Below are 25544 nucleotides of genomic sequence, written 5' to 3'. Positions count from 1 at the left end.
TCAGGATGTTTGATATTTAAGGGAAATGCATCACTCCAAAATATGGAAAGAAAATACAAAATAGATGACAATAAAATAGTTGCACATCTATAAAATGTAAAAAATTTGTTCACTGACCATTAAGAACACTCCATACCATTTGAAAACAATTTACAGAGATTTTCTCACTTCTTAAGAATTCCCAATTATATACAAAAACTACCCAGAAACCATAGCCAATCGTTAATGAAATGTGTTGCTTCTAGCCAAGTACATTAAAAAACAAACTTATAAATCATTTAGTATTTTTACAGAAAAAAAAAATTGTGATTGGGTGTGAATACATTTTAATTATTTGATACAATGTGTGTGGGTTCTCTAAATGTCAAGTGTCTAAGGCTGATGGAGCTCTTAAAGCAATCCTAAAACAAAAAGGAACAACTCTAACGGAAAAAAAAAAGAATGCTCGTGCTTTGTGAAGAATGTAACCAATGCCACTGAACAACTTGTATAGCAAAGGTTGGATGGGAACCTAGACAGCTGTGTAAACCTTCACTGAAAACACAGTAAAATATTACTAAAACACACACACACACACAACAACCCTAAAAGAGTAATTACATTGATCAGTTTCTTATCTTGCCCTAGTGTCCCTGTTTGGATTCCAACCATCTCAGATCTCAGAAGAGCTTTGGGTGATTAACACCATGACTCATTACATACAAATAGAATTTATACCAAGAACAGAAATTTCTTAAGCTCACAGAAAAATGTAGAAGGAAAATAAACAGTCTTTCCTTCAGGAATTCCCATACTAAGACCCTCTTTAACTCTTAGAATCTGGAAACTTTGTTGACTTCTGTTGTTGTTAAGTGTTGTTGAGTCAGTTCCGACTCATAGTGACCCTTTACAGGGTTTCTGAGGAATGGCTGTGAGTTTGAACTGCCAACCTTGTGGTCCAAACTGGCCTTACAATCCAATGCTTATCCTACAGTGCCACACCAGGACTCCTTCTTGGGTTTTAGGAAAGATTTTATTAACTCCACCGAAGCAAAAATTCCACTAGAACATTACATACTGACGCTGTCTCCTTGTCTTTGAAAGCTCTACACACAGGCCCCTCCTAGTGGAGTTGGTCTGGGACAAACCACTTTGTCTAGGAAGAGATTTTTCTCCCTCAATCTTCCCTTTGCTACACCCCCTCATTTCTATACAGGTGTGATTTGGACAAGCTACTATTAAAGAGACAAAAACGAACAAAAAACAACAGTTGCTGTCATGTTGATTCTGATTCTCAGTATTTATGTTCTTCACTGTTTTTTTGTTTTAGTTGTTTGTTGTTTTTAAATAGTGTTAAAGTAGACCTGTGGATTTTCAGAAATAGAAAGTCAGGCCTTTCTTCTAAGGTACCTCTGGAAGGATTCTGAGCTTCCAGCCTTTCAGTTAGACTACATTCTCACACACAATCGTACCCCAAATTGGGTTTCTAACTTCATTTCCCTACAGAGAGCTTCTCTTTATTTCCTGTACTCACCTAGGCAACGCGCAAGTGTACAGCTTCTCACTCCAGGACCAATGAACTCTGTCCCTGTCAGGGAGCAACATAACCTGACCACACAGTTGGTCCTCAGTACTTATGCTAAATATCTAACATGAATTATGTTACAAAAGAAAAGCAAACACATTGAAAACAAAGAGCTAGATTTTCACACTACAGGTGGTGATTTCAAACATTAGGACGAGTTTCTTTTTCTGTTTCTAGGCTTTGTTCATAATTTGTGCATCAAAATTTAAAGCTCTCTATAGCTCTGGTAATGTAGTGTTATAAATTGAGCTGTGAACCACAAGGTCAGCAGTTCAAAATTACCAGCTGTTCCACGGGAGAAAGATGAGGCTTTCTGCTCCCGTAAAGATTTATAGCCTCAGAAACCCTGTGCAGGGTCGCTATGAGTCGCAACTGACTTCACAGAACATAACAACAACAACAACAACAACATAGCTTTCTATGGGGAGTGCAGTGGCTCTGTATGATAAGCACTTTAAATCACAAGGTGAGCAGTTTGAGCCCACCAGCCTCTCCAAAGGAGGAAGATGAAAATTTCTGCTCCCACAATGATGCACAGTCTCGGAAAGCCTATATATCATCTCTATGAGTTGGAACTGACTCAAAGGCACTTAACAAAAACAACTTTCTACTTGAAGGGTTTTTATAAATGAGGTCTTAAGAAGGGATATAAACAAATGAACTTGAGCATCTTTTAATACTTGGAATAGAAAATTCCCAGTACAAGGGGAAATGTGTAGACGGTTATTGAATTGACCCCTGAATCTCACAGCAAACTTTCCGACACAGACAACAATAGCAATAGTATGATATCACACCTTATTTGAATTTAACCAATGACCACACGTTTCTCAAGACTAAAAATTGACAGAACCCTATTTCCACAGTGTAGTTCCTTGTTGTCAAGTCAACTGTGACTCAGGACAACCCCATGTGTGTAGGTAGAACTGTTACAAAGGGTTTTCAATGGCTTTGACATATAGATCACCCGGCCTGTCTTCCAAGGTGCATCTAGGCAGATTCAAACTAACAACCTTTCCATTAGTAGCCAAACACTTAACTGTTTGTCCCACCATCATTACCTACTACAGAGAAAAACCAAAATCAAACCCATTACCGTAGAGACGGCTATGACTCCCAGCGACTCTGTAGGACTGAGTAGAAATCTTTCCTGGTGCAGACAGCTTCATCTTTCCCTTTTGGAGCAGCTGGAGGGTTTGAACTTTGACCTTTCATTTCAAAACCCAACACTTAAACCACCATGCACTTTAATAACGGTTTCCTATTAAAGACATTCTTTAATTTAAAGAGATTCTTTAACATTCTTATCAACGGAGAAAAGATTGAAGTTGTCAAGGACTTCGTTCTTCTTGGATCAACTATCAACACTCATGGAAGCAGCAGTCAAGAAATCAAACAACATATTGCATTAGGCAAATCTGCTGCACAAGACCTTTTTAAAGTGTTGAAGAACAAAGATGTCAGCTTGAGTACTAAGGTGTCTCTGACCTGAGCCATGGTATTTTCAATAACCTCATATGCATGCAAAAGCTGGACAGTGAATAAGGAAAACTGTAGAAGAATTGATGTTTTTGAGTTATGGTGTTGAAGGAGAATATTGAAAGTGCCATGAGCTGCCAAAAGAACCAACAGATCTGTGTTGGAATAAGTTCAGCCAGAGTGCTCCTTGGAGGCCCGAATGGCCAGGCTTCATCTCTCACACTTCAGACACATTGTCAGGAGGGACCAGTCGCTGAAGAAGGATATCATGTTTGGTAAGGAGGAGGGTCAGAGAAAAAGAGGAAGACCCCCAGCGAGATGGATTTGCAAAGTGGCAGCATCAATGGGCTCAAGTGTGGCAACCATAGTGAGGTTGGCCTAGGATCGGGCAGTGTTTCGTTCTGTTGTGCACAGGATCACTATGAATCAATACTGACTTGAAGGCACCTAATGACAACAATTAAAGAGATTAAGTCATTAAGTGCCATCCAGTTGGTTCTGACTCATAGTGACCCTGCGTAGGGTTTCCAAGAAGCAGTCGGTGGGTTTGAACAATCAACCTTGCAGTTAGCAGTCCAATGTTTATCTTACGGTGCCTCACCAGGACTTGTATTAAAGAGAAGAGGCCAGAAATCTGGCTGAAAATGTAGAAAAGAAAAGGAGTTCTCCTGCTTCCTTTGTTGTTGTTGTTAAGTGCCGTCGAGTCAGTTCCGACCCATAGCGACCCTGTACAGGGTTTCCGAGGGTGTAAATTAGTGATGGAATAAAATGGAGGAACAAGAATGGGTCTGTGGAGAAAGGTGTTTGAAATAAATACATCTGATGAAGTGCTTTTGAATGCATTTTCTCCTTGGTGGTAGATAATTAATGCCAATTCCAACTCATACTGATCCTCTATGGCGGAATAGAATTGCCCCATAGGGTCTCCAAAGCTGTGAATCTTTACAGAAGCAGATTGCAGTATCTTTCTTCTATGGAGTGGCTGGTGGGTTTGAACTGCTGACTTTCAAGTTAGCAACTCAACACTTAACCCATGGCACCACCAGGGCTTCTTATGTAACCCCCTTTTTTTTTGTGGGGAGGGGAGCAGAGGGACTTGGAGATAGGAGTAGAGTCAAGCCGGAAATCCAGGTCTCAGGCTCTGCAGTTCCTGCTCTTTCGCTCTGCAGTTCCTGCTCTTTCGCTCTGCAGTTCCTGCTCTTTCCCCTGGGCTTCCCTAACTCTGTAACGAGGGGGGGGGGGGTGATTATGCTCCATCTGCCCAATCCAGAGCCACGCACCCAGAGCACCCAGAGGCTCAGAGCTGTCTTTCCTAATGATGCCCTGTTTTTTTCCAAAACAAAGAGCTGCTGTTTCACCTCCATTTTCTGGGCCTCAAGGCTGCAATCGTTAAGCACGCAACAGCTAATGGAAAGGCTAGCCCTTCAAACCCACCGACTGCTCCAGGGGAGAAAAGCCTGGGCAATCTGCAGCCTAGGATTCACAGCCTAGGAAAGCCCACAGGCAGTTCTAATGTGTCCTAGATCTGACTATCAGTCTTATTTGCAGCTACTTGACAGTTACTTTGAAGCCTACCAGCACGTGTTGGACCCTGAGGAGCGCTTTGCCTTAGCACAAATAATCACTGACATCATGTACAGGCGCCCAAGGTTTGATCCAAGCCATGCTTATTTCATTAACGCTTATAGAGACGACTGCATCTGTCTGAAGCTCCACCTGCAGCTGCTGAAGGACATCCTCGACCAGCAGGTGAGTTCCTCAGAGCTGGAGCCCATCTGATGCCTAGTGACCCTACAGGGCCCAGAAGAACTGCTCTCATTGAGTTCTCAAGGCTGTAAATCTTTATAGAAGTAGATTGCTACATGCATCTCCCATGAATCGGCTAGTGGGTTCAAACAGCCAACAACCTTTCAGCTAGCAGTGCATCACCAGCGCTCCTGCATGTAAGCGTTATTGTTGTTGTTATGTGCCATGGAGTCGGTTCCAACTCATAGCAACCCTGTACAGGGTTTCTGAGGCTGTAAATCTTTACGGGAGCAGAAAGCCTCATCTTTCTCCTGCGGAACAGCTGGTAGTTTCGAACTGTTGACCTTGTGGTTCGCAGCCCGATTCGTAACCACTATGCTACCAGAGCTCCTTGGGCTTAAAAACTGACATGCGAGAAAAGAATGGAAAACACTGCCCAGGACCAAAAATAGTCTTTAATTGTGATTGTTTTCAAGAACAACATGTGCAGCCGCATGCACGTTTTGTAAACTCATTTGCATTGTTGAATTCCTATCAAAACTGTGATCTTAGGCTCGTGGCTGGTGCAAACAGTTTACATGGTGCTCTAGGTTAAGCACTTGGTCACAAGGTCAGTTTGAACCACAAGGTCAGCGACTCAAATCAATCAGCCGCTCCTTGGAAACTCTATACAGGGTCTCTATGAGTCAGAACCAACTCAACGGCACTGAAAAACTAACATAAGGGCTGGTGGTTCAAACCCACCCAGTAGTACCCTGGGAGGCAGGCCTGGCAATTTGTGACCATAAAAATGACAGCCAAGAAAACCCTATGGAGCAGTTCTACTCTTTAATACGCCGTGGCATCGGCTCCATGGCAACGGGCCTTGGGTTTGGAATGAGTGGTTTCCAACCCTAATTACATTCAATGGTCCATGAGGAATTTTGACAAGCTTGGTTTTCACTAATCATAGCACTTATTAAGTAGTGAAAGAAAGACAAAGAATAGATCTTTTCAAAACATGAATGCACACAATTGGTTTTTTTTTTTTAATTTTGTGGCTGTTTTTAGGATGTTGAGGGAATCACTCATGTTGGAAGTCTGATGCGGGGGAAGCTAGTGGCATGAAAGCACAAGACAAAGACGGTGCAGTGCAGGTTCCTTAACCCTGGCTGGAACTTTTTCCAAGTAGTCAATTATTTGACTTTTGCCTCTTAAAATTGTCAGAAGGTTGTTGCCTTTGCTTTCTTTGGCTGACCCTTGGCTCAGACTGAGAGACCAACATATCTAGTTGCTAGAGAATTCCCCCAAACAATGTCTGGGTGAAAATTAGTCAAATCATGAAGAGAAGCAAAGGGACCATGTTTTTCTCGTGCCAAGACTCATTACTCACATCCATGGGAAAGTTGAACTTTTCTAATTTTAACTTTCATGCTACATTTCTAGATAGAGTGTCAGCGGGAATATGTCCAGAGGCTTTGGCGAGAAGGACACTCATATGACAGCAGTAAATTCGGACTTCCCCTTAACATAATTTGCAAGCAACTGATTTCCATCAACAATAGCAGGTACGTTGCCATTGGTTTACCGTAGCTTGCATTTAGTTATAAGTCTAAATACTGTTCTGAAAAGCACCTCTTAAGGATCTGCATGAGATGAGAGAAGTGGGTACAAAAGTCACAATAGAGAGATGACGTATCTGTTTGCCTTGTAAATAAAGGAGCTCTGGTAGCGTAGTGGTTACGAATCGGGCTGCGAACCTTAAAGTCAGTGGTTCGAAACTACCAGTCGCTCCGCGGGAGAAAGATGAGGCTTTCTACTCCCGTAAAGATTTACACCCTTGGAAACCCTATACAGGGTCGCTATGGGTCGGACCCGACTCAAAGGCACTTAACAACAACAACAACTAGTATCAATATCAGAGTCCTGGTGTGGTGCTGCGAGTTAATGCACAGGACTGCAAAACAGCTAAATAGCTGCTCCTCAGAAACCCTATACAGGGTCACTATGGGCCGGAACCAACTCAATGGCACTTAACAACAATAATAGTACCGATACTATGTACTGATACAATGGCACTTAACAACAATAATAGTACAAAATGTCACAAAGTCATTTTGACTTATGGTGATCTCATGTGTGTCAGAGTAGAAATTGTGCACCATTAGGTTTACAATGGCTGACGTTTCAGAAGTAAAATCACCAGATCTTTCTTCAGAGGCACCTTTGGGTGGCCCCAAACTGCCAACCCTTCAGTTAGCACTTGAGCATATGAACTATTTGCACCAATAAAGTGTTTGCTCCGACTTCAATGAAGAGTTGTTGCTAAGTGCTATCCAGTAGGTTCTGACTCACAGTGACGCTGTATAGGCTTTCTGAGGCTGTAAATCTTCATGGGAGCAGAAAGTCTCATTTTTCTCCTGCAGGGCGGTTAGTGGGCTCGAATCATGGACCTTGTGATTTGCAGACTAGTGCTTATCCTTCAGAGCCACTGCACTCCTCAATAAGGAGTTGTTGTTGTTAAGTGCCGTGGAGTCAGTTCTAATTCATAACAACCATCTATAGAGTTTCCAAAGAGTAGCTGGTGGATTCGAACAGCCAATTTTACAGTTAGCAGTCCAGTGCTTATCATACAGCATCACACCAGAACTTCTAATAAAAAATTGTTGTTAAGTACAGTCAAGTCCATTCTGACTCACAGCAATCCTGAACCGGTTTCCAAGGAACAGTTGTTGGGCTTGAACTACTGACCTTGTAGTCCAGTGCTTATCCTAAAGCACCATAGCAGGACTAGAATTTAAATGAATGCCACTGGGTGCAGAATCTTTTAAAAATCTGAGAAATCTTAAAAGCAGTCAGTTGCTCCTGAAACACAGAGGATTGACTCTGAGGTGCCATACAAATTCACAAAATGGTAAAATTTCTCAAAACCAAAAGTGATGTTTCTTGATTCTAGCAAGTATCCCCAAAGAGGTTTCTACAGACTTGCTGCAAAAACAAACAAACAACAACAACAAACCATATGACCCTCAACCCTTATAAGAAGTGGCTAAGTTTCCTCAGATCACTCAGAAAGGATATACGTACTTTAAGTCACTTGTTAGCGTGACGTATGACACCTCCATTCCCTTTCAACCTTTGAGGGTACAAGACACTGGGAAACTGGGTGGCAATCCCTTTGCTGGGCTGTGTAGTCCAAGATCACAATCTCTGTTCAGTTGCCATTGAACCATTTCCTACTCATGGGGACCTGATGCGTGCCCATGTAGAACTGTACTCCACGGGGTTTGCAATGGCTGGATTATTGGAAGTAGGTTTCCAGGCCTTTCTTCCAAGGTGCCTCAGTGTGGACATTTTGGTTATAATCCAAACGCATTAACTGTTTCTAGCGCTCAAGGACAATCTATTTATCTCTTCCTAAATGGGTGAAGATATTGTCTAGCCTCTTCCAACAACCAACAAATGTTTGCACATACGGGCACTGATCAGTCACTAGAGACACAGATGTGAACAACAGAGTCATGGCCCTATGCGCCTGTGAAATGCCCAGTCCAACAGTAAAAGCAAATTTTCAATGGAAAAAAAAAAACAAAACAAAACATCACCATAGTGTGCTAAGGGAACTCTGCGTGGAATGGGCAGAGTAGGAAGGGAGCTCACAACTGAGATTCTAATCTCTTGAGAAAGCCCTGGGAGTTCCAAGCACAATATTGCATTTTCTCCATAAACTTTCTCAGAGCTAGAATAAGCTCGAACTGCCAGCTGTGTATGTGTGTGTGGTGTGTGTGGTGTGTGTATGTATCTGTGTCTGTGGCTTGTTATGGCAAGAATCTACTACTCAGGAAATGGATTCTGACAGAATATGTTAGAGCTAAATGAATACCCATCAGAATAGTGCCCCAAACAAATGCTGTTTGATTGATGAGATTCCCTTCCACACTGAGGGCTATATTTTCAGATCCAGGTCTAAAAACGATCCATTGGCATAGATTTAAGGAGACATAATTATGTTCTTTGGGAGAAAGATGAGGCTTTCTACTCAAGTAAAGATTTACAATTTCAGAAACCCTATACAGGGTCGCTTTGAGTTGGAACTAACTTAACAGCATACAACCACCACCATCACCACCATCACCATCATTATGTTCTTTGTAAGTCCTGGGGTGGCATGGTAGGATAAGTACAGGACTGTTAACCACAAGGTTAATGGTTCAAACCTACCAGCTACTCCTTGGAAACTGTGTAGAAAGTCATTATGAGTCAGAACTGACTCGAGAGCATTTAATACCAACAATAATTATATTCTTCAGTTCCATGCAGGTACAGAAAAGCCTTTGCTTTGAACTGCATCATTTATTTCTAAAGGAATAATCCACAAGCAAGCATTTTATGGCTTCCGGCCCCTTCCATTTACAAAATATAACATCCTTACAGTGAACATGAATGATTCTAGCAGTGCTGTGCAGAATTCAAAAAATTGTCTTTGTCTATAAACATTTTGTGGGGGTGAATGGGAGATAATTCCAGAGAAAAATAAAAACTAATAGCTATGGAAATGATTTCTTGCTTTTTTGTTTAATCACTGTTAAGTTATTTTGTTTTCAAATATTTGACTAAATAACTGATAACTAAAATGCTGATGGGTTTGCTGTATACATACAATTTGAATCTTATTCTTATTGGGCTTTTAGAATATAATCTTAAATTTTCCAATTTTAAAAGGGTTCATGTTATGCAGAAAGTACATTGTGTAACCCAGTTGGGTTTTCTGTATAGCCTTGGAGATCCCTGTGACCTCTTAGTTTCTTAGGATGCTCTGGATCATGTTATTGTTGTTAAGTACTGTGGAGTCTATTCCAACTCATAACAACCCTGTATAGGGTTTCTAACGAGCTACTGGTGGGTTGAACCACCAACCTTGTGGTTAACAGTCCAGTATTTATCCTACAGCACCACACCAGACTCCATAGAAGAGCTTAACTGGTTTTTTGTTTTTGTTTGTTTATTTGTAATTTTTTGTGTGAACTGAGTGATAGTTTACATGGGAGAACATTGGCTTTACACCATCATTTCACTGCAATGCTTACAATCTCCCCCGTGCATCATCATTCAACATTTGCTTCCATTCCCTGTTTTGTTTTCATTGTTTTTTAAGAAGATAAAATTCAAATACATTGAGAGATAGGTTAAGTTCTTTATTTTAAATGGTAAAATTTTCCTACTCTTCAAGCCCAGCCCTGAAAAACATTTACCTGCTGGAGTTCCACCCTTCACTCGGGTTGGCATCACTCATCCCCAAAGCCCTTGAGCATCTTCTCCAGGAGTTGCGAAGCATCTGCAGACCCACATCGGCCAGCAGTCTAGCTCAGCTGGAGAACCGTGTGCTTCGACTGGCCCTGGATGTGTGGCTCTCTCCGGCCAAGCCTGAGTCCTTGTACAGTGCACAGCTCCAGAAAGATGTAAGTTCTTCCTCTCCAGAGGTAGTAAGCTGGACCCTCAGTAATGAGAATGTGCCTTCCTAGATGTTACTATTTAGCTGTTTGGCTCTTTTATCCCTGATTTGGTCAGACATCATAGTCATATTGTTGTAAGTGCTGTTGAGTTGGTTCCAACTCATAGCAGTCCTGTGTAGGGCTTCTAAGGAGTGGATGATGAGTTTGAACTGCTGAGCTTGCGGTTTAAACCGACCTCAATGAAAATAAGCACTGGATTGCAAGGTAAGTTTGAATCACAAGATCAGCAGTTCAAATCTACCAACCATTCCTCAGAAACCTTATGTTGTTGTTGTTAACTGACTTATAGTGACCCTGTATGAGGTTTTGAGGAGCAGCTGGCGGTTGAACTGCCTACCTTGTGGTTCACAGTCCAATGCTGATCCTACAGAGTCAATGAGGACACCATGTCACAGTCATAGTCATAAAACTTGCTGACATTTTTATGTGAAGTTTTTTTGATCAGTTTATAGTTTATAAAGATGTTGCTACCATTAAAATTAAAATAGTATATATATATAGATGTATGGAAGGATGTGTTCTGACTTATTGTTTATATTTTGCCAATATACATTTTTAAAATTAAAATGATATGTTGTTCCCACCTTCCACCCCACCTCCACCCCCCCCTACTAAGACACTTCTTTAAGATTACTCTTTTTGTCTGGAGTTGAGATTTGGTAGAGAAGTGAAATCACTGGGTGAGAAGTCAGGGACCTGGACTCAAGTGTAGTTCCATTAACTTGCTGTGTGCTTCTAAGCAAGTCTCTGCCTCTCTAAGTCTCACTTCCCTTTCTGTAGAGTTGTGTTCATATATTTGCAGGGAGTTAAGCTGCTTGATTTCTAACACCTCCTCAGCTCGAATGGTATGTGATTGTAAATTTAACTATGGCCTGATGGTGTCTATGGTGTTTATATTTGGGGTTTAATTTTTCTTCTTTTCCTATTAAGGCTGTCATGATTGAGCTTGGGTTTCCTCTTTGATCTTATTCTGTGTGGCACTTGCTGTATGACTGAGAAATTTTCAAGAGTGTGGCCCCATAGGACAAGCACTAGACTGCTAACCACAAGGTCAGCAGTTCAAACCCATCAGCCACTCCTTGAAAACCCTGTACAGGGTCACTATGAGTCAGATCGGCCTCGACAGCACTTAACAACAAAATCTGCTCAAAGGAGTGCTGGTGGCACAGTGGTTAAGGAGTGCTCAGCTGTTAACCTAAAGGTCGACAGTTCAAACCTGCCAGCCACGACTTGGGAGAAAGAAGTGGTGTCTGCTTCCATAAAAATTATAGCTTACGGAAACCTACGGAACAAATGTCAAAAGTCTTTGGGTACACACTGACAGGAATGAGAATAAAAATAATTATGCCAACTATAATGCCATTGATCACCTATGAGAGGCTTTCAAGAAGTTTGTGGAGAAATTCCATTATCTTTTTATTCCAATTGTTCATGAACTTTTTGAAGCGCACTCATATAAGATACCAGTCTTCTTACACTGTATTAGGCATAAACAGAAAATAGATATACACATAAACATAAAAGGTGGCAATCTGTTGTTTTCATTTGCGTTTCTTTGCAATTAAAATGCAAAAGGATTAAGTATTTTTCCAAATGTTTTGTCACTAATGGATTTTGTGTAGATTTTCTGTTCGTTCCCTTTGTTTATTATCTGTTGTGTCCCTAATGTTATTCCTATCCACTTACATGAGCTCTTCTTAAATAAAAACATGAATTCTCTTCTAACAGATTATCTGCAAATAGTCCCCTAATTTGTCTTTTTTATTTTCTAATTAACAGAAAGGTGTCAATTTCATATCATCAAATCTGTTGATCTTTTCTTAATGATTTCTCTGTCCTAAATTCAGAACGAAAAATCTTCTCACCAGTGTTCCATACTTTTTGTCTTCCTTTTTTCTAATTTTTCTAATACTCTAATTTGAATATTCAGTTCTTTTAGTATTCCACCTAGAATGTGTGCACATGTGTGTAGTGTGAGGAATAGGTCAAAGCTGATTATTTCTCCAAATTAGCAGCCATTTATTCTACTGCCATTTATTGACAATTCTTTTCACATTATTTTATGGTAACCTGTCCTCACACATTGACTCTCTTCTGACTCATATGACCCAATAGGACAGAGCAGAAATACTCCATAGGGTTTCTGAGATTTTAAATCTTTATGGGAGCAGACAGCCTCATATTTCTCCCATGGTGGATTTGAACCACTGACTAGCAACCCAATGCTTATCCCACAGTGCCACCAGCATTCCTTATTATGGTACCAGTTTCTTTAAATATATTTTTTAAAATTCTCTACAAATCATAGTGAATATCTAGGATAGTCTAGCCCTTTACTGATACCACCTAGTTTAGTTTTTTTTTTTTTTTTTTTTTTTTTAATGTGTTCAAATTTTAACTTAGAATGCTATTTAGATTAATCTCTTTTTGCATTAGGCCAGAAATTGGGGGAGATATTGCCTCCAGATTGGATACAGGAATTATTTTCATAGATCTCTGTTACACTTTAGAAGACAAGTCCTTTGTAGATGGGTGGACAGATAAGGGTGCTTCTTCAGACTTCCGACAAGATGGCGGACTAGGCAGACATGCTACACAGACCCTCCACAACAAAGACAGAAGAGACTAAATGAAACAGATATCAATGATAATCCTGGAACCCTAAACTTCAGAGGAAAGGATAGAGAAGTGGATTAAATAACAACTAGGAGAGAAATGTGAACAAAAGTTACAACAGAGGAGGCCTGGTGAATTTTCAGCTGACCTGATGCCAGTGGACATTTTGAACTTTTTTTCAAGCAGCATTCCATCCAGGCAGTGGCCTTACAACAAAACACACTCCTGTGAATAGCAACGAAAAAGTGGGATAATCTCTGGTTCTCTACATGCTCCTGGTGACCAGAGTGTGACTGGCCCCCATCCTCACCTATTCATTGACCATTGACAACCCCAGTCCTGCACAGCCCCTCCTCTGCCTGAGGTTGGATTTAGAACTGGATGTACTTCCTCTGAGTCTTAAGGAGCCTGAACTCTGCCTCATTGAACCAACAGCACACATGGTGATTGTTCCTAGCCACCCCTGGCAGGCCAAGAACTCTTTCTGTAAGCAGCCGTCCTGCCCCCCAGCTGCCCTCAGGGTCTAAAGAGTTCCTTCCAAGAAAAGAAATCCTGTTCTCAGCCACCTTTTACTTCCAGATCAGGTTCCCTGACACTAGACATCATCTTGGCCTAAAGGAACTCCATCTAAGACCAGGCATCCTATGCCCTCTTCCCTACCCCATGCTCAGGGAGCTCCTTGCCTGACAGAGGGTGATGAGGCTTTTTGCTCAGAAACTCCATACAGGGTTGCTATGAATGGGAACAGACTTTATAGCACACCACTACTACCACTACCACCAGTGAAGACAATAACAAAGTAAAAAGAGGGAACAATATAGTTACTGAGCTTACAAATGGAGGGGAAGTCAAGTAGATTTCAAAGCAGAACTTGGTAAGAAATTAAGACAAATGATGCTTGGGTAAAGAAGATGGCAATAAACAACTGAATACACACACAGGCTGAACAGGTTTGGGAGAGAGAATAGGAGTATCCACAAATATATATATAGTTTTGACAGTGGATATTTGTACATGGATATTTACCTTTGCTGCAAATAAAGCCATGAATGTGGAGGAGCCTACAGGGGATAAAGTTATGAAATCTTCTTAGACATAATCAAACACTTCAAAGGAATGAGACAATGGGCCTAGGAGCTCAGGACCATAGTCTCAGGGGACACCATGGTCCATTGGCTTAAAATAGTTCCACAAAGACGATGTTCTACAACCTACTTTGATGAGTAGTGACTGGGATCTTAAAAGCTTGTAAACAGCCACTGAACTCTCCCCATCTGGAGGAAAGAAAGATGAAACAAATCAAAGATACATGGAAACAATGATTCCACATGATTAATGATCCATGTGACCATCAATTCCCATGATTCTGTGACTATAAGAACTAGATGGTGCTTGGTTACCACTACTAACAATTCTGAAAGAAATTATGTTTGTTGTTGTTAAGTGACTTAGAGTTGATTCTGACCCATAGCAACCCAGTATAGGGTTTCCAAGGAGCTGCTCGCTGGTGGGTTTGAACCGCTGACCTTGCAGTTCAAAAGGCTTTGCAGTCTGGCGCATTAACCGACAGCACCACACCAGGATGGTCCTATATAGAGTGGGTACAAATGTGGAAAAACCCTCAAAATCATAAAAGAGGCCAGGCTTATTGGTTCAGTCAAGACTGATGGAACCCCCAAGAGTATGGCCCTTAGTCATTCTTCAGGTCTGGAACTGAATTCTCCTGTGGCTTAATTCTCAAGTTTCAGCCAAACAGGTTTATAACTGGAACAATAACTCTAGTGAGGCATGCACATCTTAGAATAATCAACTACCCAAGGACAAAAATCAGGATGGCTGGGAAAGAAGGAGGAATAGGAACAGGAAACATAGGGAGAATGTGGGATGTTATGTTACAATGAGGGAGTTGTAATAAATGACATGAAACAAAATATATATGAATTGTTGAATGTAAAACAGATGATGCGCTCTATATTGGTTAGGTTTCTGTGTCAACTAGATTAGGCCAGAATTTCCAGAGCTTTATCAGTTGGGATGTGCTTATTCCCATGGTAATGAAACCTAATACAGTCAAAGTTCGCTCTATGATAAGTGGCTATGAGTAGCCAATCAATTAAAGGGATTCTCCCTTGGGGGCATGGTCTGCTCCCAATATAACAGACACATGAGAGGGACTCTCTTCTGCTGGGGACCTGGGACTCTACAGGTGTAAGATAATAAAGTTCTTTTTATATATGGATGTATATGTGTGTGTGTGTGTGTGTGTATAGTTAAATGCCGTCTAGTCAATTCCGACCCGTAGCGACACTGTATAGGGTTTCCGAGGAGCAGCTGGTGAGCTTGAACCACTGACCTTGTAATTCAAATGGCTTTGCAGTCTGAACCCTGGGAAACCAAACAAGAAATGTCAGACTAGGAGTTCCTCAAATGGGTCCTTCCCGGGACTGGTATATTGTTGTTGGGTTCTGTCAAGTCAATGCCAACTCACAGTGACATATGTGGCAGAATAAAATTGCTTTTTCAGATTTTCTTGGATATAATCTTTTTTAAAGTTTTTATTGTAAATTGAGTGATAGTTTGCATAGGGGAACATCAGTTCATTTCATTGCAATGATTACAATACCCTACAGTATTGCTTCTATTCCCTCTGTTTTTGGTGTTTTTTTTTTTGGATGTACACCAAAACACTCAGGAATATACAATCATTCAAACAGCCAAAGGGTCACACCCTGCCCCCCGGCCACCAGCACACATCCCCTCTCCCTCCATGAGTCTAGAATTGGATATAATCTTTAAGAGAGAAGATCACCAGGTATTTATTTCTCCACAGGAATTCCTGGGTAGGTTTGAACCACCAACCTATCTCAGTTAGGTTGAATGATGAATGCCACCAAGCCTCATTCAATAGTATTTAAATGACACTTGAACTGAGGAACCAACAGAGGCAGGAGGATACTAAAGGGCAATGTGTATACTCACAAGTTGCCAAGAGGAATGCTGTAAAGGCAATTTGGTAGAACCACTGACCTTTGGAATTGTTATTGTTAGGTATCATCGAGCCAGTTCCCTGTGCACAACAGAAAAAAACACTGCCTGGTTCTGGGCCAACCTCACAATTGTCATTATACTAGAGTCCAACGTTGATGCTACATAGTCAGTCCGTCTTGTTGGCAGTCTTAACTCTTTTTCACTGACCCTCTTCTTTACCAAGCATGATATTCTTCTCCAGGGACTTGTTCCTCCTGATAGTATGTCCAAAGTACAAGGCATAGAGTCTCGTCAGTCATCCTAGCTTCAAAGGAGCTTTCTGGCTGTACTTGTTCCAAGACAGATTTGTTTGTTCTTCTGGTAGTCCATAGTACTTTCAGTATTTTTCACCAACACCATAATTCAAATGCTTTAATTATTCTATGGTCTTTCTTATTCATTGTCCAACTTTCACATGCATATGAAGCCAATACCATGGCTTGGGCCAGGCACACATTAGTTCTCAAACTTACATCTTTGCTCTTTAACACTTTAAAGAAGTCTTGTGCAGCAGATCTGTCTAATGCAATATGCCATTGGTTTCTTGACTGCTGTTTCCATGATCATTGAATGTAGACTCAAGCAAAATTAAGTCATTGTCAACTTCAATCTTTTCTCTTTTTATCATGATGTTATTTATTGGTTCATTTGTTTAAAAAAATATTTATTGCTTTGATTTTCATCAGTATTTCAAGTCCTCTTTGCTTCCAGCAAGCAAGGTTGTGTCATCTGCATATCGAAGGTTGTTAATGAGTCTTCCTCCAATTCTCATGTCATGTTCTTCATATAATCCAATTTATGGGATTATTTGCTGAACATACAGATTAAATAAGTATGGTGAAAAGATGCAATTCTGGTGTACACCTTTTCTGATTTTAAACTATTCAGTGTCATCCTCATTTTGTTCAAATGACTTCCTCTTGGGCTATGTACAAGTTCTTCATGAGCACAATTAAATATGAAGAATACACATTCTTCACAATGTTATCCATAGTTTGTTATGATCTACAAAGTCAAATGCCTCTGTACAGTCAATAAAGCACAAGTAAACATCTTTCTAGTATTTTCTACTTTCAGCCAAAGTCTATCTGAAGTCATCAATGATATCCCTCATTCCACGTCCTCTTTTGAATCCAGCTTGAATTTCTGGCAGCCCCTATGTGTATGGCTGCAAATTTTAAAAAAATTATCTTCAGTAAAATTTGCATGTGATATTAATGATACTGTTCAATGCTTTCTGCATTCCACTGGGTCACCTTTCTTTGGAATGGGCACAAATATGGATCTGTTCAAATCTTGGTATAGACAAGTGAGTGCTTCCAGTGTTGTATCAGTCTGCTGAAATGTTTCAGTGGCTTTCTTACTCCAGGTCTTTGCACAATTCAACAAAATACTTGACTTTGTCTTTTCAAGCTACCCTTTGAAATTTTCTGTTTAGTTCTGTTACTTCATTTCTTTCGGTTGCTCTAGCTTCTCTTTTTTCCAGAGCGAGTTTCAGAGTCTCTTCTGATATCCATTTTGGTCTTTTCCTTCTCTTCTTTTTTATGACTTTTTGCTTTCTTCATGTATGATGTTCTTAATGTCATCTCACCCCTCTCCTGTAGTCAATTGTGTTTAATGCATCAAATCTGTTCTTGATAGGGTCTTTAAATTCAGGTGGGCTATACTTAAGATCATATTTTGGCTCTTGTGGACCTGTTTTAATTTCTTTCATCTTCAGCCTGAACTTGCACATGAGCAATTGATGGTCTGTTCCACAGTCAGCTTCTGACCTTGCTTTGGCTGATGATATGGAGCTTTTCCATCATTTCTTTCTACAGATATAGTCAGTTTTATTCCTGTGTGTTCTATCTGGTCAAGTCCACGTGTATACTGACCTTTAAAATTGTTGAAAAATTGCAATGAAAAAGTCATTGGTCTGGCAGATTTTTATCATGTGATCTCCTACATCATTTCTATTATCAAGTCTATATTTTCCAACTATCGATTCTTCCTCTTTATTTCCAATGATCACTTTCTACTCACCAATAATTATCAAAGTATCTTGATTGCATGTTTGGTTAATTTCAGATAGAAAAAGTTAGTAGAATTATTCAATTTCTTCATCATTGACATTAGTGATTGGTGTGTACATTTGAATAATAGTGTATTAAATGGTCTTCCTTCTTGTTGTTAAATGCCATTTTAACATTCATAGTGAGCCTGTATAGGGTTTCTGAAGCTGTAAATCTTTGCAGGACCATAAAGCCTCACCTTTCTCTCTCAGAGATGCTGGTAGGCTTGAATGGCCAACTTTGTGATTCGTGGGCCAGTACTTTTTCTATAGAGCCACCATGTTCCCGGGTCTTCCTTTTAGATATATGGATATTATCCTATCACAGACAGCATTTACTTCAAGATAGATTGTGAAATGTTCTTTTTGATGATGAATATGATATCATTCCTCTTCAATCTGTTGTTCCCAGCATAGTGAACCATATGATTGTCTAATTCAAACTGGCCAATACCAGTCCATTATAGTTCACTAATGTCTAGGATATTGATTTTTATACATTCCATTTTGGTAGGTTTTATTATTATTATTATTATTATTTCCAATTCAAAAACGGCTATAACCATACATTAACAGAGAACTGCCAGAGGTTCTAGTCAGATTCAGACAAGGATGTGGAATGACAGATATTGCTAATATCAGGTGGTTCTTGGCTGAAAGCAGAGAATACCAGAAAGATGTTTAGTTGTGCTTTATAGACTATGCAAAGGCATTTAGCTGTGTGGATCATAACAAGCTGTGGATAACATTGTGAAGAATAAGTATTCTAGAACATTCACTTGTGCTCATGAGGGACCTTTACATAGACCAAGAGGCAGTCATTCAAACTAGTTTAAAACAAGAAGACACTGGTTTAAAATCAGGAAAGGCATGCACCAGGGTTGTATTCTTTCATCATATTTATTCAATCTGTATGCTGAGTTCATAATAAGAGAAGCTGGATTGTGTGAAAAAGAAGATGGTATCGGGATTGGAGGAACAGCCTGAAATATATAGATAATGCAAAAATGCAAAGATGAAAATCAGAGACCATAGCCTCCAGTATGGTTTCCACCTCAGTATAAAGAAAACAAAAATCCTCACCACTGGACCAAAAAAAAAAAAAAACATCAAGATAAATGGAGAGAAGATTGAAGTTGTCAAAGACTTCATTTTGCTCGGGTCAACCATCAACACTCATGGAAATAGCAGTCAAGAAATCGAATGATGTATTGCCATAGGCAAATCTGCTGCATGCTACCTCTTTAAACTGTTCAAGAGCAAAGATGTCAGTTTGAGAACTAAGGTGCACCTGACCTAAACCATGGTATTTTCAATAACCTCTTATGCATGTGAAAGTTGAACAGTGAATAACGAAGACAATAGATAGAAAAAAAAAATTAATCAACTGTCCAATCTCTCACATCTTGCAAGTGGCAGAGCTAGAACTTCAGCCCAAGTAATCTAGATACAGAGTCTGTACCACTGGCAGGCTTTGGTTTTAGTGTTTGTACTTGATGTTTTTAATTTCCTGTGTGTTTTGTTTTGTTTTTTCAGTTGTTTTCAGCTAAAGTGATGGGAGATCCCTTTCTTGTGGTGGAGGTGGGTCTGCTTGCATTCAAGTCGGCAGCAGATGAAGGACAGAAGCAAGGTCCAGATTCTCCTGTTCTGCTCCTGGAGAACTTTTCCAAACTGCTGGAACTGGTGACCCTCCGCCACCGACTGATAGAAATGAGTCTGGAGAGTGCACACTTAGCTCGGTCAGTAGGGGAACCAAGGACCCCTGTAGAGAACAAACTCTGCGGCAGGACCTGAGGATAACAGACCATGGGTCTTCTGGGTACAAGCCTTGTCCAAGAGCTCTCTAAGTGACCATCTCCCACACTTGTTCCTCCTTCCATGCTAGTTTCTTTTCTGACCACTCTACTAGGCAAGGTCCTCCGATCAGTATCTGGGCTTCCTCTCCATTTAGCAAATTCCTTTTAATTATATGCTTACTATTGGCTTATGTGTTTCCTGCTAGTGTGAGCTCCCAGCATTCCAAGGCACTGCCCAAGTACTTTACTGTGACAGCCATCAGTTAGTTTGTGGTCTGACCCATGCCAGGCACTCAGTGAATATTGGTTGAATTTGCTCTTGAGTATAATGAAGCAGAGTAGAAACAGCATAGGGCCTGGAGAAAAGAAAAAGGGACAGTCCTCACTGAGGTTTAGAGAAGGCTCAGCAGGTAGAAAGAATGATCTCTGAGCTTTGCGTTAGGTATAAGTGTGAGATGGTGGTAAGACATTCAAGTGGATGTGTTTAATAAGCAGCTAAAATAACAGAGCTAGAGGGCTCGTTGCAAACCCGTATGAGTGCTGTTGAGTTCTGGCCCTGTAAACACAAAGAGTCCCATCATCTATCACCTACTATTGAGGGTTGGCTGTGGTCCGAGTTTACATACATTATTTCATGTAATTCTCAGAATATTCCTATGAAGTAGGTTACAAACATTTGGCCAGTGTGGAAATAGAGGCTCAGAGAAGTTAAGTCATTTACCCAAGATCACACAACTGGAGAGTGGTAGAAACAGAACTCAAACCATTAGCTAAGATACTATACTATTAATCTCTGACACTGCCTATTCAAAACTCATGATCCTTGCTCTCAAGGAGCTCACATAAAAATCATATATAATACAGTACAATAATACTATTCCTGGTGTGGTATTATAATATTAACACTGGACTGCTAACCACAAAGCCAACAGCTCAAACCTCCCTGCCACTCCTTGGAAACCATAAACATTAGTAGAAACTGACTCAACATCTACAACAACAGTTTTCTAAGCAAAATACTATGAGAACACAGATAAGGGAGTGTTTTGTTCATTCTAAGCAGATCATGGAAGACTTCATAGAAGTCTGAATTCAGCCTTAACATGTCTCAGAATGGAGAAATCGGTCAGAAAGGAGGTAAATGGGGAAGTGAAGCCACTGTGGACATGTAGGGCTGAGATCCATCACCTGTCTGTTAGCTTATCATTCTATAGTGGCTTATGCTGCTGGAGGAGTCCTGGTGTGGTACTGTAGAATAAACACCAGACTACTAACCAGAAGTTCAGTGGTTCAAACCCACCAGCCACTCCTCAGAAATCCTATATAGAGTTGGAACCAACTCCATGGCGCTTAACCACAAGATGATGCTGGAAGCTCTGGTGCTAGTATTTCAAATACCAGCAGGGTCACCCATGATGGACAGATTTCAAAGAAGCTTCCAGACTAAGACTAGAAAATCCTGGCAATGTATTTACAGAAATTAGCCAGTGGAAACCTTACAGGTCATATACTCTCCAATATAGTGACAGATGATGAGCCCCTTAGGTTATAGAGCACTATACAATGGACCCACACATACCAATGATGATGAAGATGGCACAAGCAACATTCTATTAGACATAAAGTCACCATGTGTCAGGGCTGACTTGATGGTTGACATTCTAGAAGGGCATCTAAATAGAGCTGTGCATTTCACAGGTGGTGAAAATGTGGATCTGGACATCAAATGTAGTCAGGATATGGACAGGGGTCACAGATTTTTTTCATGGAGGAGTGGTCATAACAGGCCTGGGATTACAGACTTTCTAAGAAGAAGATACAGAGAATTAGAAGACTAGGTATGGAACCCAGGAAACAACCAGGGTTTGAAGATAAGAAAGAGAGCCAGCAAAGACAAGAGGAAGTGCTCATGAGTTGGAAGCAAACCCAGGAGAATGTAGGTCCGGGATTCAGGAGGAGGACAAAGACATTTTTCAAGGAGGGGCCTGCTAACAGTGCTGTCTCCAGGAGGTCAGCAACAGAGGAGCTGAGATCAGATGGTAAATGCTGTGCCTAGAGCAATACTGGTGACCTCAGAAGCCAGCTCACAGAAAATGAGATTAAGGAAGTACTCAAACCTACCTTCTACTTTACTATCACCTTAGGCTATCATAACACAGAGCATGATTCCTTTACTTCCTTTTGTGCATATTCATGTGTTTTGGTTTTCTCAGGACCTAGTTTCTTTTTAGGGAAAAACACTAGCCAAAGTTTCTCCTTTTTCTTTCCTTTTAGACTTTATAAGGAATTAGCATGGGAGATGGGTTTTGAAGAGTCCCATTTGTACTTGAGACCTGTTCATTTTGAATTTGCATCACACAAGGAGAAGATAGACCAACCACCTCCTGTCTTCATTACTTCTCTACTGGAGGACAGTGATCGGGTAGACAGGTGAGCCTTGAAGGGTCACAATAAAAGTCATGTAATGACCAAACAAAAGACTGTTGTTGTGGTGGTCCTTGTGGTGGCCCTTAGGTCACTATGCACAACAAAATGAAACACTGCCCAGTCCTGCGCTGTCCTTACAACTGTTGTTATACTAAAACTTAAGTATGGTTACTTTCAATTTAAAAAGCTCATTAATACATCCTATCTTACCACCATCTTACTAGGAGATTGGTGATATTCCTGTTAACCATCAAAGAAACCATCATTCATAGATATTAAATTACTTGTCAGAATGTAATTGTTAAGGACAAAGGACAGTGTCCCAAGGTGGAGTCGTGACTACAGAGGACATTTAGATAATTGTTAGAACCACAGGAAAGAAATAGAAGAGAAGGGAGCAGCATTTCAGGAGTGTACAAAAGAACACAAAGAGCCTACATGTCCAAAAGGTAAGAGGAAAAGCAGCATAGTAGAATAATAGTGATCAAGAGAAGAAAATTCAAATACTGTCGGTGCTCACCACACCCAACTGCAGAGAGCAAGTCCAACAAAGATCGGAAAGACCCGTGAGCCCTTGTACTTCTTACCAGATCAGACCACGTGCTATCTGCGCCATCACAGGCCCCTCTTGATTACTGGCGTGTCACATCAAAACAACAGCCTGTCTCTTCTTGCAGATATTCTCCTGCTACTCTTGTCTTAGCCATCTCTGAGGTGGATGATAATCAAGTTGGCAAATTTAGTTTTTATACAAAGGAAGCTATCCTGAAGGTAAATAATTTTATCTTTTATTTTTTAAAGAAACTCAAGCACACTAAGCAATTTACAAACGCACTCCTTAAAATGTCATGATATTGAATCATGTAAGTTAAGTACTCATACAAGAAAAGCTGTGAACTTCATAAATAATGATTATGGTTTTGCTTTATAGGATGTATTCAATCTCCAAGTGGTTCAAACACTGATTTGGTTTGAAAGTATAGAGGCTGCAACGTTACTTTGTAATAATCTCTGTTAGACAATAAAAAGAACACCTATGGCAAACCATTTTAGCACTGAGCTTTAAATATATATATACTTGTTATGGGAGCTTTTATCTGATCATTTTCATCTTGGTGCTTACCCCCCCCCCTTGTTTGTAGGGTGTGTGTGTGGGGGGGGGTGTATTTGTGCATTTATTGTTTCAACACAACTTGATCCCCACAGTGCCACACAAAGCCTGCTGCTTGAGCATGTTTGCTAGATCATCAGCACGTACTCATCCTTTCCTTAAGGAAATCAGATAGTGTCTAGATAGGGAACGAATCAGACCTGGATACAGTCCCAGGAAGTGAAACATTGTTTAGACACAGACCATACAGGGCTTCCGGCTGAGCAGCCAGGATCCCAGTTCATCCTGCAGTTTGGTTCATACTGAATCAGTGGTCATCTTAAACCTGAATTTCACATCTTTCTTCGTGGAGGAGTTCCTAATACCATTTCCGTTTTCTTCGTTTAGCTCTTCATCCATTCAGGAGTGGAAAATATGCAAGTGACACTAGCATGCCAAGCTGCTCAGAAAAATGCGTTGATGGTGGCTGTCCAGCAGGCATCCTTCTATCATGTCCCCCACAGAGACTGTCCAGCCAAAGGCAAGGTCAGCCTGAGGCATGCTACCACAAGACCTGCTTATGCCAGGCTGTTCGCCTCCCCATCTTCTCTGTCATCTTTGTTGCTTCTCTTTCTCCTCTTCCCTTCCTTCCTAATGTGATTTAAAGTATGACCAAATCCTTACCATCCTTTACTTTTAACAATTCACTAATAATTTTCCCTTTGTATGTGCTGCGATAATATTCTGATTAGGCAGTGGTTAAAGAACTTGACTGCTAACCAGAAGTTCAGTGGTTCAAACCTTGGCAATTTGTTCCATAAAAATGTATAGCCTTAGAACTCTATGGACCCCCTCCAAGACTGAAACTCAAAGGGAACACATGAGCAGGCATGTAAACTTGCTGGTGACCACATTGGTCTACTGGTGAATGGAAGTGAGGAAAAAGCAGCAATGAAAATATGGGCTGAGTTTGACCACATTCCATAGACTACCATCGACCTGGAGATGAGAGAGAGAGAGAAGAGGAAGTGCTGGTTGGTCCACCAAAGTGTGGTGAGACCTGGGGACTTCTAAGCCCATGGACAAGGACATAGCCACAGAGGGCTAGAGCTGAGAGTGAAGCATTCAGCTGATATGAAGTGAGGGTAGACACACAAGAGCACCCAAACTTGCAGATAGTACCCATATGACCTAGCTTCAATGGCTTGATGATCAGCACTTGAATAGAGGAACATAAAGAAATTTGATAAAGGAAACAAGTGTAAATTGCTACAATTTGATGAACTTGACCTGTGCTTATGGACGTAGTAGCTCAAAATACCAACTGTGAGGGAAGGAGTCTTCACATCAAGGATCAACCTATCCACTCTGTACAAAGGGTTGTTAGGGATAGGCAACTTAGACATTGGCTATCTAAAATGGGGGAGGCTAAAATGGCACAAAATGGCTGGCTTACACATTCCAAGAGGGAGTTTAGTTTCAGAGTGTGTGGGGGGAAGGTAGAAACCCCACTGAATAGTTTCTATCTTGTCTAGGCCGGTCTGGTGAAAGGATAAGATTCTTTTGATTCAATAGTGAGTAATTGTTATCATGACAAATTGTGATTATCACAACTGTAAAGGTAGAAGTTTTGTAACATAAAGGGGGAGTAGTTAATCTTTCAGTCCAGAAACAGAGGACTCTAGGACAATCAAAGAAGAGCATGAGCTGAATATGGGTCACTATCTAGAGAAGCAGTGACACCAGAGATGGAGGCAGAGATGAGGATATGGAGAGAGGGAGCAGCTGAGGACTCTAGACTCATGGAAGGAGAAGGACTGAGTGCTGGAGGCCAGGAGGCAGGCTTATAGAATGTGCCCTTTGGTTGTTTAAATGATTATAGATTCCTGAGTGTTTTTGTATACATTAAAACAAAACAAAAACAGTTTTTTTATGATTTTGAAGTAATATCACCAGGAAATGAAGGATAATTTTAAAGACTTCTAGGCTGTTTCCCTAACTTTTATGAGGGCTTTACTCAAAATAATTAAAAAACAAAAACAAACTCCATGGAACAGTTCTACTCTGCCCTCTAGGGTCACTCTGAGTTGGAACCAACTCAATGGCAGTAGATTTGTGTTTTGGTATGTACCTCTATAATAGCGACTAACTAGAATAATTCAGCAGAAAATATGCTGTCCTCACCCCACTCCAACCTCTATAAATACACAGTTTCTTTATCTTCTAGTTTATCCATCCTGTATTTCCTTTTTTT

General features: G+C 40.6%; 1 protein-coding gene across 1 annotated transcript in view; it reads left to right on the top strand.

Moving 5' to 3' along the window:
• The window catches only part of LOC102811325, a 128492-nt gene that overhangs the window by 86708 nt on the left and 16240 nt on the right, over positions 1–25544 (top strand). Inside the window, exons 16-22 of the mRNA XM_006839992.1 lie at positions 4592–4792; positions 6215–6336; positions 9999–10227; positions 19514–19716; positions 22048–22203; positions 22878–22971; positions 23699–23836. Coding sequence (XP_006840055.1) covers positions 4592–4792; positions 6215–6336; positions 9999–10227; positions 19514–19716; positions 22048–22203; positions 22878–22971; positions 23699–23836 — 1143 coding nt within the window. The remainder of the gene's footprint in view (positions 1–4591; positions 4793–6214; positions 6337–9998; positions 10228–19513; positions 19717–22047; positions 22204–22877; positions 22972–23698; positions 23837–25544) is intronic.

This window comes from Chrysochloris asiatica, unplaced genomic scaffold (genome assembly GCF_000296735.1).
Source record: "Chrysochloris asiatica unplaced genomic scaffold, ChrAsi1.0 scaffold00027, whole genome shotgun sequence".
Taxonomy (NCBI): Eukaryota; Metazoa; Chordata; class Mammalia; order Afrosoricida; family Chrysochloridae; genus Chrysochloris; species Chrysochloris asiatica.
Note: the sequence above shows the minus strand (reverse complement) of the source record. Positions and strands in the feature narration are given on the sequence as shown.